The 17,519-nt window shown below is 41.7% G+C and overlaps 1 protein-coding gene across 1 annotated transcript in view; it reads left to right on the top strand.

Moving 5' to 3' along the window:
• Window positions 1-17,519, top strand: part of LOC144317014 (uncharacterized) — a 140,085-nt gene that overhangs the window by 66,797 nt on the left and 55,769 nt on the right. Inside the window, exons 24-28 of the mRNA XM_077902844.1 lie at window positions 60-171; window positions 1,538-1,587; window positions 1,940-2,116; window positions 10,421-10,538; window positions 12,993-13,158. Of these exons, the coding sequence (XP_077758970.1) occupies window positions 60-171; window positions 1,538-1,587; window positions 1,940-2,116; window positions 10,421-10,538; window positions 12,993-13,158 (623 nt within the window). The remainder of the gene's footprint in view (window positions 1-59; window positions 172-1,537; window positions 1,588-1,939; window positions 2,117-10,420; window positions 10,539-12,992; window positions 13,159-17,519) is intronic.

The following is a 17,519-nucleotide window of genomic DNA, read 5'->3' as shown; positions in this document are numbered from 1 at the left end:
TTTATTATATGTCCACTTACTTCCTGCCTTGGGCTCAGATGTCTCTGTTCATTTACCAGGGCTCCGGAGGCTTTTGTGTCTATTCAACTAGAAAAGGTGGGGCTGCGGGACATGATGCTGAACACCTTCCTCCTCAAGAAACAAACCATGGACGACAGAATGAAGAGCTTTGTGAGTTTAGTGAGAAGGGCTCCCTAAAACTCTCATTATCTTTTACACTTGAGCAAATAAAAATTCTTAACTTGTAATCTGTTGCTTTCAGCCTATTTGGACAGGACTATTGAAAATATAAGGAACTGTAAAAGGAAATTCAATAAGTAGAAAGGAAGTAATTCAAGCTGATTGCATTCTAGTTTTAAAAATATGCACATTTTTTCCAAGACCACATTTTATTTTGTCACTTTCTAAACGGAACTAGTTTCAGCACCTGCTCTGGAACATTAGCCCACTCTTGAGTGACCCACAGATGTTCAGGGGGTTTAGACAAGGTGAGCAAGGGCTCTTAACTATCTAATTCATATGTTATCTGATTTCCAGATGTTAATGCCATGTTTCTATTTTCCAGATATTAATGCCATGTTTCTATTTATACCAGCCTACTCTGTTGGAAAATATAAAATTCAAGTCCATAATCAGTTTAAAAGTATTGCTTAATTTTGTGAATATGATTTCATTACTCATTAATTTTTTGACAAGAAAGTCATTAGGCTAATACATAGTTATTTGGGAGAGAAATCACAGGTTTACAGTCTCTAGGTTTTTTTCCCTATCTGTGACTGAAAAGGAAAGACTTAAATTTCCCTAATCCAGTTCTATAAATGTGATGTGAGGGAGGCCAGACTTCTAGATTACTGCTGAGCAATAATGGATGCAAAGGACTCATTTTAATAAGTTGTTGAGATATTTAATTACCTTTTTTTACTACCATATTCAAAAAATATTGACCAAGTGAAAAATGTTGTAGCTCATTAACTCCTCTTCAGGATTATCCAAGGGCTATCAGATTAGAAAGCACAAAACTCCTAGATCAGAGACAAAGAACTTTATGACTCACAGCAGAGCAGGTGACATGAGTTTCATATTTGTGTCAGTTCCCTCTGCCTCCCAAGTCCCAAGGGGGCAACATGGAGGAAACTAGATGTATGCAGTGGGTTTTGCTTTTTGTTTTTGTTTTTGTTTTTGGTCACAGTTGCAGAACATTGAGCTTAAGGGATCCACCTCTTTTTATGGCAAGCTTGCTGTTTTTCCTGGAGGAAGACATTACCTCATCCTTCAAAGTTGCTCTTTGCAAACAGAACCCTGATAAATGGCCCAGGTAAAGAGTGGTCAAGGCCTTGCATTCCTGGCATACTCAACAAGGTGTGCAGGAGCAGGAGAGAACCATGGAGGAGTATCTCTCAGCAAGTTGGCCTTCAGAAAGAATATCTCAACTGTGCGGCCTTTTCCTACTTTGTTATAAGCTTGTATACGTGTACTAGGATGGAGAATTTTTATAGCCAACCATCTAAAGAAGAACTATCATTCTCTTTTATTACAGGATGAAATTGGTAAAGTCAAGAGAGATGTTATAGTTGAATATTGTCAGAAGTAAGTATGGTATATGTGAACAACATATGCTGATTTCTCTGACTCAATTCAATAAACTGCAGTGTTATGTAGAAATCCAGACAATAAGTCAGGTGGTTTGTTCTTAAATAAACACAATTCTCTTGGATAAAACCAAACCAAACTATCCTCTGACACAGAGAACATCAGAAGTGAAGGATGGGAGGCGCTTTGAAGAGGTCCATGATTCTGCCTTCATCCTTACCCAGATAGAACTTTCTTCCTGATGAGGTCCTCTATTATCTTTGAAAGATCTTTTAGGGAGCAGATCCTCTTGGGAAAGATGGAATAACTTTGATTCACCTTCTGGACATCATCTCTTCTCATTTTTCAGGTTCAACTGCCGTATGTCTCACTACGCTCTTCGGGGTCAGATTATGGCATATTGTAATAGCCTGAGAGCCCTGCTGGAAGATTTCCCTACCATCAGGGACACCTTTTTCATGGTGGGGCAACCACGAGAAAAGAAAGGGTTGAGAGATTCCAAGGAGGGCCTCAAGGCTGACCCCAGGTGTGTAATTTCCTTTAGGATTTTTTACTCCCCCCTCCATATCCTTACCCCTCCCAGGGAAGAGGGAGGAGGCATGTTAAATTTACTATGGGAATAATCTTGCTTTCTTTATTGCATTTGACCTTGATCTTCTGGTTTAGAAGGGCAAAAGAAAGAGTTTAAGACTCTAAGAAGAACAGTATCTTCGTATTTGAGCTCAGAACAAGTTCTTTGTTTATGGGCTGTTTCACTGCTTTTTCAATCTATGCAGTTTTGTTTTCCCCTGGAGAGCTCAGAGATTTCCATCAGTCACACCCTTTTACATAAACTAGCATCTAAAATAAGCAAACAAATGAGTAAACTTGATCTTGAACTCTCCTGACTTCAAATATTTTACTCAATGGAGCAGAAGAAATAAGAAACACACATAACACTGATAATGCCAGCACTTTGGATAAATATGTTCTGTATTTCTCTGACAGAGAAAAAAAAAAAAACCACATGTAGAATGATATTAAATGATAAGAGCAGAGCTGCTTCCATACTTCCTTATCATACCTTGTTCAGTTTCCCAAATGATCTTAACCTGCTTAGAGTTCACTCACCCAGATGAAGGAGTTAGCATACCTGTGCAGTCAGCAACCACATTTCCTTAAAAAAAAAAAAAAAAAAAAAAGGAAGGGGTGTTACACAGTTATGCTCCAAGGGGGAGCAAAAACATCCTGCAGGGTGAGCTTACTTTCCTCCTTACTCTTCCCCTTAAGGTATAGAACTTAGCGTCAAGTTAATAGTAATATTCAATAAATATGATCCTAGAACACAGACAGATGAACGAGTTGAAAGAGCATTTGTATCAGACTACTCATTCACTCACTTATTCATTCATGCATTATCCAACCAGTATTTATTTAGTGCTTACTTTGTACCAGGCACTTTGCTATGTGCTGGACTTAGAAAAGTAAATAAGCCATTGACACTGGCAGTAAATTACAGAGCTTTCCCCCTCAGTTCAGTGGTGGGGAAAGCTCCCTACACAAAAAAGTAACTTCAAAGATTTTAAAGATAATCTGCTACAGTTATGTGAAATGTTCTGTGAGGACACAAAAGAGGGAGTGCTTAACTATAGCCCAGGGCCTCAGGGAGAAATTCAAAGAGGAGGTGACAGATAAGTCAGAGCTCACCAAAAAAAAAAAAAAAAAAAAAAATGAGGATGACATAACAGGCTAGAGAAAGCTGGAGAATGAAAACACTCGAGTTTGTAAGCCCTTGACTGACTGACAGCTGGCTACCAAAATAGTGACCAGTCCTACCTTGATACTTTTATAGGTGCCCAGTTTGTGGACACCAGTGTTTATTTCATGAACTCAACCAGTGCATTCACTTGGGTAGACTTCAGGATTTACCCAATGGAAGAATGCATTTGAAGTAAGTTTAGGGCAAACAGACCTCAGTAAGACTGACCATTTTGCTTAAGAGTTTGACTGGACACTTGTTGCCCAATGAGGCTGAAGCATATCTTTCTCTTATATGAAACAACACAGGATAATCCTCTAAGACTTCTTAATTTCATTATCTCATCTACCCACTAGCCAAGTCAACCATTTATAAGCCCAATCTATAAGCCTGATCCATTTGGGATCAAATTTTTAAAATAGTTTCCAGAAGTCTAACCACATGTTCATTATATTCGTGTTTAGGATAAAATGTATTCAGGAAGTCTGTTTTTGTTTCTGATCTGTTCTGTTTTAAGCACTCAAATTAGGAGGTCAGGAAGTAGAAAGGAAAATTTTTTTAAAAATTTTCTAACTTGTAAGTCTTGCTCTATTCCTTTATTGGTTTTTGTAGATGACTGTGTGTTTTCTAAAGATTAAGGAAAACCATAATTTAAAGGGGATGAACCTAGAGCCCTAAATCATCTGGTCAGTTAGTATAATATAATTTTCATGGCAGGGCTTTGATTAATAAAAGTATGAGCAAAATGAGCACCACCACCCCCAGAGCCCAAGTCATAGAGTTAGGCAGTGAATTAGCAGTGACTGATGAAGATTCAGTATTTTTCAACTAAACCTGTCTCCCGCTTCCTAAACTCTCTAGATTTCAACATGTCCCTTTAATACACCACAGAGAATGGAGCAATAGAGAAAGGAACTTCTGTCTTATATGGAAGATTTTAGAAGTATTATAGAAGATTATTTTTAACTCCAAAGTCTATGATTCCATGCACTGAGTATTAATAAAAATGAACATCAGCCACAAGGAGGTACAGTGGAACAAGCCATGGCCTGGGAGTTAGATTATTTGGACTTTACCTGGCTCAGTTATAAGCTGCCCTCAGGACAATCACTTCTCTTCATTCTCTGAACCTTAACTCTTCATCTGATGAGTGAGGAAATTGAAGCAGCTCTCTAAAGTTAAACATGCTAAAATTTTTAGTGTTAGAGTATCTAGAGCTTGATTCTAAGGAATGGAATGGCCAAGGAAAGACTTCCTGGAAAGGGGTCATTTGAAAATATTCATGAAATGATAGATGGGAATCACCCCAGGACAAGTTTAACTAGAGATGAAGGGACAGAGTTGGGGAATTATGAGGGTCATGGAGGACAGAGGTTCTCACTTACTTATTCTTAAAATATGGAGTTGGGTTAGGTCAAAGATAAGAAGTTTTCTTTTAAATGTCCACTCTAACAATGAATGCCCTGCTGAGGATTCTGAGACATCCCAAGCTTATGATAGTGCTGCAATTGATTGGCAATGTCTACTATGGCCAAGAACAGGGAAAAGGTGGCCTCCCTGCTTATGTTTGCCATCCCTTGACCAGAAGAGCCCCGTGAGTTCTGTAGGTTTAAGATTCCAAGATGCTACTTAATCTTTTAAAGGCTGCAATGTACTGTGTTTAGTTTTAACAGAGACCACCTTATCCTCAAACCAAAACCTCTATAGAAGAGGAGCCAATGGGAGTTCTCCTCCTAAGAAGGATGCCCCTTGAGGCCTCCTTGCTTTTCATAGCTCCAGAGAAGGCTAGAATCTGGAGACTGGGATGATACTTGGCCACACTCCAAGAGCAGTGGTGTCAACTGATAGAGGGGTGAAGAAGGGAGAGAGAGGATACTAACATTAATCAAATTCTTACATTAATCAGAGCTGGCAGGATCCCATATGGTGTTTTATGCCCATTAGAAGAGGCTCTCCTTTGTCTGGGCAGGTGTAGCCCCATGCCAGGGTGCAGAGCTTGGCAAGTAACACATAAGCTGGATCTTGGCCACTGCTGGCTGCCTCAGAGTGCAGCCTGAACAGCTGTACATGGCAACCTTGGTGCCAAGTGCTGTACAACAATGAATAGACATGGTCCTTGCCATTCAGGCAAAGGGAAATAGGTGATTACAGTACATTGTGACAAAGAATAAAATAAGAGTATAATAAAAGCACCCACCGGGAAATGTTCAGTATTATCTAAAAGATTGGGGAGATGGGGATGGGGAGCAAGGCAGGCTGCAGGGAAAAGGGGATGCTTAACCTAGGTCTTAAAGGATGGTTAGTATTTCAGGTAGACAAGGGAAAGAACTTCAGTTCAAGCTGAGAGAGCCCCATGTAGAGTGACACAGAGATGTAAGACAGCACGTGGGCTCTTTGAGTGGTTCCTACCCAGAGTCTGTGAGGATAAGCAAGGGGGAGTAGAATCTACAGAAGGATGGGCAAGATCTAGAAGTCTGGCATTTGTCCTTCAACAGCAGGGAAAGTGTAGTAAGATGATTGTCACAGATCTCATTTAGGAAGCTGCTGAAACTGTAGAGAGAGGAGATGTTTAGGAGGCGAAATCAGTTGGCCAGGTGCTGGATTCAACGGGAAGCTAAAAGAAAAGGAGGAATCTAGGGTGTTATCCAGAGTCTCTGGCTTGAGTAAATGCGAAAGTGGCAGTGCAATTATTATTTAACTGGTAGTTTCCGTTTTAGAAGATGGAAAAAAGTTCTGGAGATGATGATGATGACAATTGCACAACAATGTGAATGCACTTAATGCCACTGAATTGGACATTTAAAAATGGTTACAATGATAATTTTCATGTTATGTATATTTTACCACAATTTCTTTAAGTGGGGAAAAATGGCAGTGCCATAAAGAGGAAGAAACGTAGAGAGGAAGATAATGAATCACAGCTCAGAAGCCTCAGTGGTGAATTTCTTCCAATAACCTTCCAACAGGTCTCAGACGCTTCCTATTCCGCATGTTCGCTGCACTTTCACATACAGTTGACCCTTGAACAACATGGCTTTGAATGCACAGGTCCACTTAAACAGTAATTTTTTTATATAACTATAGTAAAATACTGTAAATATATTTTCTCTCCCTTATGATTTTCTTAATAACATTTTCTTTTCTCTAGTTAACTTTATTATCAGAATAGAGTATATAATATATATAACATAAAAATATGTGTTTATTGACTATTGATGTATAAGTAAGGCTTCTGGTCAACAATAGGCTATTCGCAGTTAAGTTTTTGAGCAGTCAAAATTATGCACAGATTTTCCACTTCAGGGTGGGTCAGCACCCCTTAACCCCTGTGTTGTTCAAGGGCCAACTGTGCTTCCATTGCACCGTGCTTCTCTCCTCAATCATGTTTGCATGTCTAGCTGCCTCATAAATGTAAGAATCTTGAGGGCAGTGGCCATCTTCATTTCATATCCCAGGTGTGTACCTCTGCCTTTGACCTTGATTGAAAGAGAGGATGGGGGCAGGGGGCAGGGCCCACAGGAAGTAGGGTAAGTTCTAGCCAATGGCTTTTAATTCAGTTATGAAATAACAGACCATATCATCATCTGCTGGCAGGAATTTGGTATGAGGCTGAAAGAAGTCTTGGAATTATTAGAAAAGGAAATGGGCATGAAAGCTGATCAAAGGAAAGAATAGGGCTGTCCCAGGGTGACACAGCTCAGGCTGGAAACCATTTACTTGTTGCTGCATCAATAGAATTAGCGGTGTGATTTCCTCCAGCTGTGCGCAGCAACATGCAACTAGAAGCAGAAAGCATAATAGCTGGAGGGATCCAGAGTTGGGGTTTTGCTGGGTAGGTGGGTCGTAAATACAAAGAAACAGAGACTGGAAGGTTCTGGTGAGAGAGTAGTTCCTATGCTTCACTGTGAGACCCAATCTAGGCAGGGAAGGGAGGAAGACCAGAATGGAACTGACGGATGGAAGGGGGAAGACCAGAGGGCTGGATGATGTCAAGGAGCATATTTTAGAGGGATAAGGAGGTTTACTGGGACTGAATGAGTGAGAAAACTGGAATAAAAGGTTGAGATGGGAAAGTGGGATGTTGAGTTTAAGTCTTTGGAGATAATGTGGTCCCAGGTAATGATAAGGTCTGGAATGTGGCCTCAGAGTGGATGGCTGAAGGGGAATGAAGGTGAAGGGGGATGCTGTGGAGCAGGTCAAGGAACTGACAGCCTAGGGAGTTGACGGGCCATCCACAAGGAGAGCGGAGGATAACACTTGGTAGAAGGTTCAGGGATATATGTGCTTCTCCAAGGCCAAGGACTGGTTCAACCACACTGCTGTTGCCAGCCCCTTGGTCTGCAACCTCATGTGCAACCTCATCAGCCACAGGCCTGATGACTTTTTATTGTTGATATTTGATGTTTCTTTGGGGGCACCTTTGGACATTGTGAATTGAACAATAGAGATAAGACTGGATTACACTTCCTTTGATCTGCTCCAGGACAAGGTAGTCTGACTTTGTGGTTGCTGAAATAAAGGAAATTCTCCAATCTAACACCATCCTTTGTTCCCAAGCTTCAAATGACCTGGTTAAAAAACCCTGAGACTTGAAAGGTAGCTTTCAGGCCAATGATTTACTTCATGTAAAGTTTTAATGATTTAAAAAGTCTCATGCTCAGAATGTTTGATATTCAAAACATTCAGCCCTCAGTTAAAATGAATTACGTTTTACTTAATAAGTGGAAAGGGTCATCTGAATCTCTCCCAGAGACCCAGAAACAATAACAAGAGTCAAAAAACATCCCTGTGAAGTCCAAAGTGCCCCTCCCCGGAAGATGAGACGGGACCCTCCCACCCAGAGTCCTTGCTATGGACAGTGGAAGTGGGAATGAAAACTGGGTACAGGTATGAGAGGATAGTGGGATGAGGAGGACCTGGAGAGAAAAGGAGAAGGGAGGCTCTAAAAATGACTCCCTGATTTCCGGATTTTAGGGACAGGGGTTTGTGGTTCTTTTGAGCACAGAGCAGCCACAGGATTGGAGTGGAAGAGAATAAGGAGTTCAGTTCTTGCCTTGTTCCATTGAGATGATCTGAAACACTGCCAGCCAAGAGGAAGCAGGTTGGGAGTCTGGAGCTGTGGAGGGGACCAGGCGTACACATGTGGATTCAGGTGTCACTGGCGAATAGATGGCCTTTGCAACCAGAAGAGTGAACACAACTGTCCAGGACTAGGGGCAGAGTGGGAAGAGCAGAGCTGAGGGCTGAGGTGGACCCCAGGTGCCCTGGGCAGGGGTTGATGTGAGGGTGAGGGCTCCATACCCACTGCACACCTCCTTCCACTGTCTGTCTCTCTGCCTGCAAGGCCTGCCTTGTCCAGCATACCTGAGACAGGCTTGAGGTGGCACTTGTCTCTAGCCCGTCCCTATAAGCCTCAGTTTTAGGATGTGCTCTCATTAGTGTGTCAGGTTCCCACTTGTTAACAAGTACCCCCACACACATCCTCTCCCCTTGAGGGTACTTACATGCCTCTCTACTGGGCCACAGGCATCCCTTGCCCTCCACCCACCCTTGGCCACTCTGCTAGATACCCTCACATTAGCATCCTAATAACAAGCTTTGATTTTTTTGTTTTGTTTTTTAAAGATTTTATTTATTTATTCATGAGACACACAGAGAGAGGCAGAGACACAGGCACAGGGAGAAGCAGACTCCATGCGGGGAGCCCGATATGAGAGTCAATCCCGGGACCCAGGATCATGCCCTGGGACAAAGGCAGACGGCCAACCGCTGAGCCAACCAGGCATCCCTAATAACAAGCTTTGTATAGCACCTCACAATTTATAGAATACTTTTCACGTGCTTGGTGCTATTTTAAAAAGTTATTGCTTACACCAATCCTGTGAGTTAGGAAGCATTATCCTCATTTTATGTATGAAAGGACTCAGATGCATCCAAGGCCACACAGCTGTGGGGGATGGAAGTGGGTCTCAAAACGGGGTCCTCCGATGCCAGAATCCACACCCGTCAACTGCACATAGCGCCATTTTCACACCAGATGAGCACAATTAGACGTAAAGGCATCAAATCCGTTCAAGGAAAGCAGCCCCCTCACCCCACCCTCTGTTGCAGTGGGCCACCCCATTCCTGAGGTGATACAGAAGCCAGGTCAAGGCGCCACCTTCCCCAATGAGTGTGCTAGAAAGACCATGAGCTTCCATTGGTGTGAAGGTCAAAAACAGGAAAAACCCAACAAAATAATCTTTTCATGGTTTATCACTTGTGGTAAAACTACAAAGAAAAACCAACAGTGATGAGTGTGAAATTCAGATGGTGGTTTCTCCGAGGGCCACCAGGGAGGCACACGTCAGGCTTCAGAGGAGCTGGTGACATTGTGCCGCTCAGGCCAGGTGGTTGGTACCTGGGCTTGTGTGAATTCTTAAACCAGACATACATGGATTATGTGTCTGTCTGTAAACCTACACCAAAGAGACAGCTATGGTGCCCCCCTAAGAAATCATACTGTATTCGGAGGAAGGGGAGGGCAGTGAGGAGAAGGAAGTTAAAAGAGGGCCAGAGTCTGGAGAACCTGGCAAAAAACATGGATAGGGGAGGAAGGAAAATAGAGGCTGGTGCCTAGAGCTTGGATTCTAGAACTGGACAGATCTGCCTGTATCAACTTCGTCTCTTAGGAGCTGGGCAGGCAAGATCTCATAGGGCCTCAATTTCCTCATCTGTGAAACGACAGAACAGGTCCGGTCTAAGGTCATAAGAAACAAGTGAGAAAATACGTAACCCCCAGGATGGTGCGAGCCGCCTGATTCTTACCACACCTTCCCTCCCTCCCTGCAAGCCCACTGCTTCCTCCAACCCGAGGCTGAGGCTAAAAGTGGCCTCACTGCTTTTCTCCAGGGCTATTTATAACCGGGGCCACCTGTGCCGGCCTGACAAGGAGGCCTGCTGGCCCAGGCTGGGACGCTGGGCCTGCTCGGTGTCACCACAGCCCAGCCCGTTGCTGTGGCTGCAGGGCGGTGGTTATAAATAGTTCACTTGGGGCGCCTCTTTCTTAAAGAGAAATGCTGTGCCTACCCACGGTCTCTTCTAATGCTGCAGGAGGTTTCAGCCCCGGCCACGGTGTCTGCTGTCTGCCGACGGGAAAGTCTTCCTCAATTTATGGTTCATTCCCCATCCTTCTGAAGTGCTGGTTATGTTCAAAACTCTGCCAGAAAAGGTTTGTATTTTTTTTATGTGTGCCAGAATGAAAACTGGCTGCGGTTTTAGGTCTCATGGTTGATAGTATCCATTTCAGAGAACGTCTCTTGTTCTCTTCCAGAGCTAAATAAGAACTGAAATCTTCACACAGCTCCCCGTACTTTTTGTCTGCTTTATAATCATTTCTCCTGGGCCTCGTTATTTCCCGAGTTCTGTTTCTCCCTAGTCACTAATGCACACTAATTCGAGCTCCCCACATTCCTTATTAATCCTCAATTTCCTCCCAAGCCCTTCCCGAGAACCCCACCCTGATGCCCTGAAGCTTAATGACAAGTTGAGATCACAATCCTAGTAATCAGCCTGTTTTTTTCAGGGGTTGTTCTCTGTACCTAACTTGCTGGGAGAGGATAACATTGTTAACCATTAAAAAAAAAAAAAAAAAAAAAAAAAGAGTAGACCTAGAAATACACAGAGCACTCAAATAAGTATTTTCTAAGTAAAGTGCAGTTTTGAAAAATAGCAATTCAGGAACATTCTGATTTTTCTTTGTTGGATGAAGATCTGTTTAACAACCTAGGTTTCTTACCCTTTTTTCCCCTGCCCCAGTTTTATTGAGATGTAACAAATAAATGTATATATTTGAAGTGTACAATATGATTTAACATATGTGTACATTATGAAATGATTACCCCAACTTAAATTGATTAACATATCTATCACCTCACATAGTCACCTTCTTTTGTGTGTGGTAAGAACACTTACCTACTCCCCTAGCAAATTCCAATTATCCAATACATTATCATTAACTGTAGGCACCATGCTGTGCATTAGAATCTATTCATCTGGTAACTGAAAATTTGCACCCTTTGACCAACATCTATCCATTTCCCGCCCCTTGGTAACTGTCTTTCTATGAGTTCGACGTTTTATTTGTTTTTTAGATTACACATGTGAGATTGTACGGTATGTGTCTTTCCCTATCTGGTTGTTTTACTTAGCATAATATTCTCCAGGTTCATCCATGTTATTGCAAATGGCAGGGTTTTCTTTTTTTAATGTCTGAATAATATTCCTCTGTGTGTGTGTGTGTGTGTGTGTGTGTGTGTATTTCACATTTTTTTCTCCATTTATCCACTGGACACTTCGACTGTTTCCGTAGCTCGGCTATTGTGAGTAATGAATAGACATAAGAGTGTAGATAATCTCTTTGGGATACTGATTTTGGATATGTACCCAGAAGTGGGAGGATCATATGGTAGTTCTACATGCAAAAGAATGACACTGGACTGCTATCTTTCACTTCTCACAAATATTAAATTGAAGTGAATTAGAGACTAAATGTAACACTGGAAACTGGAAAACTCTCAGAGGAAAATGGGAAAAGCTCCTTGACATTGGTCTGGATGATAATTTTTTGGATATAAAATGAAAAGCATAGGCAACAAAAGCAAAAATAAGTAAGTGGGGCCACATCAAACTAAAAAGCTTCTGCTCAACAAAGAAAACCATCAACAAAATGAAAAGGCAACTTACAGAATGGGAAAAATATTTGCAAACCACGTATCTGATAAGGGGGTAATACCTGAAATATGTAAGGAACGTCTATAACTCAACAACAACAATAAAATCTGATTTTAAAATGGGCAAAGGCATGTATAAACATTTCTCCAAAGAAGACAACCAGATGGCCAACAGGTACATGAAAAGATGCTCAACATTGCTAAGCCTCAGAGAGATGCAAATCAAAACCACAATGAGAGAGCACCCCATACCTGTTAGGATGGCTATTGTCAAAATGACAAGAGACAGCAATATTGGCACGGATGTGGAGAAAAGGGAATTCTTGTGCACTGTGGATGGGAATGTAAGTTGGGGCAGCCATTATGGAAAACAGCATGGAGTTTCCTCAAATAATTAAAAAAATTATTCTTTCATTGAAGAATTTTTAAGTGTTTTAAAATATATACGTAAAAATACTACCTTCTTTCAGTTAGATCATAATTTTCCACTTTTCCTTCACTTGAACATTAATATTTAAGATCGATGTTTGATTTTTTTAGTTGTGTGTTTGAACCACATTGATCAATATCTATGCTTTGCTTACAGGTATTCCCTCAGGGCAATGTTGTCTGAATATGGGTTCCTGCTAGGAGTTTATCTGTGACCCTTGTAATACATCAGTGGTCATACAAACACATTTTCCTGTGTTTATGGTCACCAATGGCCTTAAACAAAGAGAAACATATTGTTTTAAGCCCCTCACTCCTTGAGTCACCTTCTCCAAAGGCATGTAATCTGGTTGATGAATAGGTTTGTTGTTCTGTTTTTCAGATATTATCCTGTGATTATTATCCTATATTGTGAAAATGTTTGATATTTTTGTTTAAAGATACTATTCCTAATCGATGCTCATATCTTTTTATACATGTCTTAAAAACCTCTTAAAATTTCTTTGTGTTGATTTTACCCATAGGCAGCTTTTCAAGCCTTACAGCTAACTCTACAGCTGATGGCTCCTCTCCATGACATTGTGGCCTACCTTTTCAGTTTTGCTAAACTTGGAAATTGTGCAACATGTTTTGAATTTCCTCTAAGTGCTCACCTCCTGAAAGGTGACTGGGGAGGAATTGAAGGCATTGGTAAGTGTTTAGAGGTGACTCAGATCACCTTCAATATTCACTTCAAATTCTGTGAAGCTCTTTTCTTCCCCCAACTTCACTGAAGTATAATTGGCAAATAAAATTGTAAGCTATTTAAAGTGTAAAATGTCATGAAATGACATACACATACATTGTGAAAAGATTTCCCTCCCCTCCATTTAGTTAATTAATATGAAGATCTTAAAACTCAGAAAGATAGAACTAAAATATTTTTTCATAAATGACAGTGAGAAGAAGGGCAGAGGGAAAAAACCTCATGATATACTGTCTCTAAATAATTAACTCCATAGTTACAGGTTAGAACACAAAGTAAAGCAAGCTAGGAGTGGGCAAGCCTAAAAAAAGTAAAGCTTTTTTTACCCCGTATCTACCAATTGGTTACTGGAAGCTGGACACTTTACTCTCTGGGTATCTCTCCATCTATAAAATGGAGGTGATAATACCTGTTTCATGGAGATGCTCTGTGGGTTAAAATGTCTCTAAAATTTCTATAAGAATGTGCATGCCCCTACTACACACTCATTTTCTTTCATTCCCTTTTTGGCCTATGTGAGCTAATATGGCAAGGTCAGAGCCAAGCATTTATTGTCAAGAATTTTTGCAGACAGTCCTCCATTAGCTAAGAGTAGCCTGATGGTCCTAAAGTAAGAATGACTGAAGCTTTAGTTTTATCTACCAAGTGTTAAACCATAAACCGTAACAAAGCACTAAATTCTAAGGTAAACACACAAGGTAAAGACTGAAATGCTTAGTAAGCTGAGTTGGTCAAAAGTAGGGAAACTAATCTCATTATTTTAATAATTTGACTTGCAGCCAAATGATATCATTAGTCATTTAATTATTCATTAATCACAATATATTATAACAGAGTAGCCAAAGATTTTAAAGGATGAGAAGAGCCGATGGAATGACATAATAATATGCCTATTTAAACCTAGCAGTCCTCAAACAGGTTCCCCTCTGGCCAGTGCATAAAGATGTCTGTGGGAGACCCGCACTTGTTTGCTGGTAGATTTTCAGGGTGCTACTGAGCACTGAAGAAATCTGTAAATGTTCAGATGGGAGACCTCGGGAAGGGAATGAGTGGCAGTCCTGGAGGAAGATGGTTCTCTGTCTCTGAGGAGGAGCATCCTGAAGAAGGGCTGGATTGGTGCGGACTTAGCAGAAAATGCAGAATTGGCGCAGACTACCGAGATCTCGTCCTCAGTGTAAGAATCAAGAGAGTAGAAAAGTTCCAAAGCACACTTAGAGCCTTTTCCCTGTCCCTGAGACCAGGAGACAAGTGTCACATGGAGATGAGATAGAAGCCAAGATAGAGTCAAAGGCAACTTTCCAAAGGAAGATCCCACATAGGAGCTCCTACGGCAGCTGGGAGGACAGCATGCAGGGACGGTGATCTGGGGATACTTGCCCTCACTTGAATCAATGAGAGAACTAGGAGGGATGGTCTGGGTAAGACAGGAAAGGACACCACAAAGGTGATGGGCCACATGGCACATGGCGAGTCCAGAGAAGGGTGAATCACCTACCAGTGCGACACTGAGGAACAGTAGCAAGTGAGGATGAATTGTCGAGGACAATGATTTCCTTCCAGATGAAGGGAATCGGTTTCTTACTATTTCTAGACCTCTGAACCAGAAACCCTTGAAGTATGTGGGGCCCGGGCTTTCCAAGGTGTGCAATTAGAAACATGCACTTGTCCTGTTGCCAGTGAAAACATTTGTGCTCCAGGGAGAATGTGCAAAGTTCTGCATACTCTGCTGAAAATAGATAAAGAGCAAACTGAACTTAAAAAAAAAAAAAAAATTCCCACTCTACGATAATCATCTCTTAAAAAAAACAAAACAAAACAAAACAAAAAACAGCCTTGGTTCCTCAGTTGCTGGCCCGCTTCCCAGAAGGAGGCAAGAAGTAAGGTGAGCAGAGAAGATGGTCTCTTCCTATCCTCGCCCAGCTCCTCTCAGCTCTTGCCAAGCTGTTTGGAGTTTGACGAAATGACTTTTGTGGGCTTATATGCTTTAAAATATTCTTTAAGAGGACACTCCAGATTTCAGCGTTGGTCCTCCCACTTGACCGAGGAAGCAGCTCTTCGACACTGAGCACAAGCTCTATGGACCCTGCCAAATCCTCTCCTTCCTTGAAAGCCAGCAACTCCCTTTGGATCAGCAGAGGATGTAATCAGCCCGTGGGAGTTTACACTGTGATTTCCTGGTAAAGGTTTAGGAGGCCAATTAAAGCCCAGATACTATCCACTAAACTTAGGGTTTCAGGAACTCTTGAGACAAACTAGGCACAAAATGTACTGGCTTGTGAGTATTCACGTGGAGACAGGGCCATTGTGATTCCTCTCTCTCCCTCTCTCTTTCTCATTTCCCAAATGGGACACTCCTGGGGAAAGGCTCATATGTTTCCCGACGTTTCCTGGCTGAGGATCTACTTCCAACCCCACCACCACCACTGCCTTCCCTGCCCTCCCTGCCACCTTCCCTCCCACCCAGCAGCAGCCTGATGCCACTAAGAAAGGGAAACCTAAATAAGGATCCTAAAATCCATAAACAACAAAGAAAGGCGGGTCCTCACCTCCACATCTGTGTTTTGGTGATAATGTTTCTGCTACCTATCAGCACAGAACAATTTTGCTGGGAAGTGACGTAGTGTAAAGGGGCACACACAGCATGCACATAAACGATAATGGAAGTAATGAAAAGAGAAAAATTATCTGCAACCAGCCACTGTAACAAGAGAGATATTCTTATTTGTTTTCACTGCCTTCTAGCCCTTGTCCAAACACACTTTACATTTAACAGAGCTTTCATCACAGGGTGTGGGCAACTTTATTTTCTTTTTTCATCGTTATTGCGGAGGATTCTAAACGTTCCCCAACTGGTTGCTGCTTAGCCTGACAAAATGTATCGCTTGCAGACCATCATGCTAGGCCTTGAACAAACAAGGCTCACTGACAACCCCTCCTCCCACCCACCCCTAAAATTCTTGTAGAATTCACCCTAACATGACTCCTCTTCTGGTGGAAGTTTCTTTTCAGTATAATATGACCATCCGATTTATAGAGAAGTCATAAAAATTTTGATGATTGGATCCAATTTTTCAGGGGCTGGACAAGTACCTAAAAAACATTTTTTTCTTGTATGTAAAGTGTCAGATGGATATGAAATCTGGACTGCTCATCTTTTCCTAAAGCCAAAAGTATATATTACAATTATAAGCATCTCTTCTCAGTCCTGATTCTGCCCTAGTCAGGCTTTCATGGACAGCTTCCCCATTCCCTCAATTCCTCTGCCTTCCATGCATGTGGGAAGATATCCAAAACCAGGTCAGAGAGGGGAGGAGGCTGCTCAAGTCTGGACAAGCTATTGAGAGAGAAACTCTGGAAGTGCCTCATAGCTATCCCATTTCTCTTCTGCCTTGGGCTGCATATCAGGCCCAGTGATCAGTTTCCACAATCCTCTTCCCATAGCAGGGATGTAGAAAGCTATCACTGTCCTCAGTGGGAGTTGAGGAACATTTCAGATCAGCTGACATTCTATTTAGCCCTGGAAGGGTGGCCTCCCACCCCACTTCCCTACCAGTGCTCCCTAAGGACTCATCATTTTCTTGCTATGCTCTCCCATTCTGACTAGCTCCCCTCCTGGGCCAATAATGGAGATACTACAGCCATCTAGATGCAGGCCAGTTTCCTCAACTTGGCACTGAGTGCTGCAAAATGTCCCCAGTTTAAATTTCCATTCAAAACACATATAAGAAAACAACAACAACAACAACAACAACCACATATAAGTCTGTTATATCCGGCCCACTTTTGCAGTAAGGGTCCAAAAAATAAGTCTGTTTAGGATATCTCATACCTACTCCTAAAATGATGAGAATCTCCTAGAAGACGGTGTGTGTATGTGTGCACGTGTGTGCACACACACAGGAGTGCATATTTCTTGCTTGCCTTGGATAGTCTTGAGTCTTCTTTAATCCATGAGCCAATGACAGAGAGGTTGATTTGTATGGCACGACTATGAGGAATGAATGCTGGTTTGTCATCTATAATAACTTTAAGCCCCTAACAGATCTACTGAGACCTATATTTTCCCATTCGTTTGATTCTTTTTTTCAATCTAGAGGCTGTAGCCTTGTAAAATTTAAAACTTTCATTCAACAGTATGTTCTTATTCTGCTGAAAAGCAAAGCAAATTTTTATCTTATTGAGGAAGGAAGGAAGGAAAGATAAATCAGTCCTTGGCCACTAGAACGTAAGACTTTGCTGATCTTGCAAAACATGTAATTAGTATACTCACAAACAAAAAGAAATACATTTAGGTAATAAGTTAGCT

Source organism: Canis aureus, chromosome 7, assembly GCF_053574225.1.
Source record: "Canis aureus isolate CA01 chromosome 7, VMU_Caureus_v.1.0, whole genome shotgun sequence".
Taxonomy (NCBI): Eukaryota; Metazoa; Chordata; class Mammalia; order Carnivora; family Canidae; genus Canis; species Canis aureus.
This window is presented reverse-complemented; position numbering and strand designations above follow the sequence as displayed.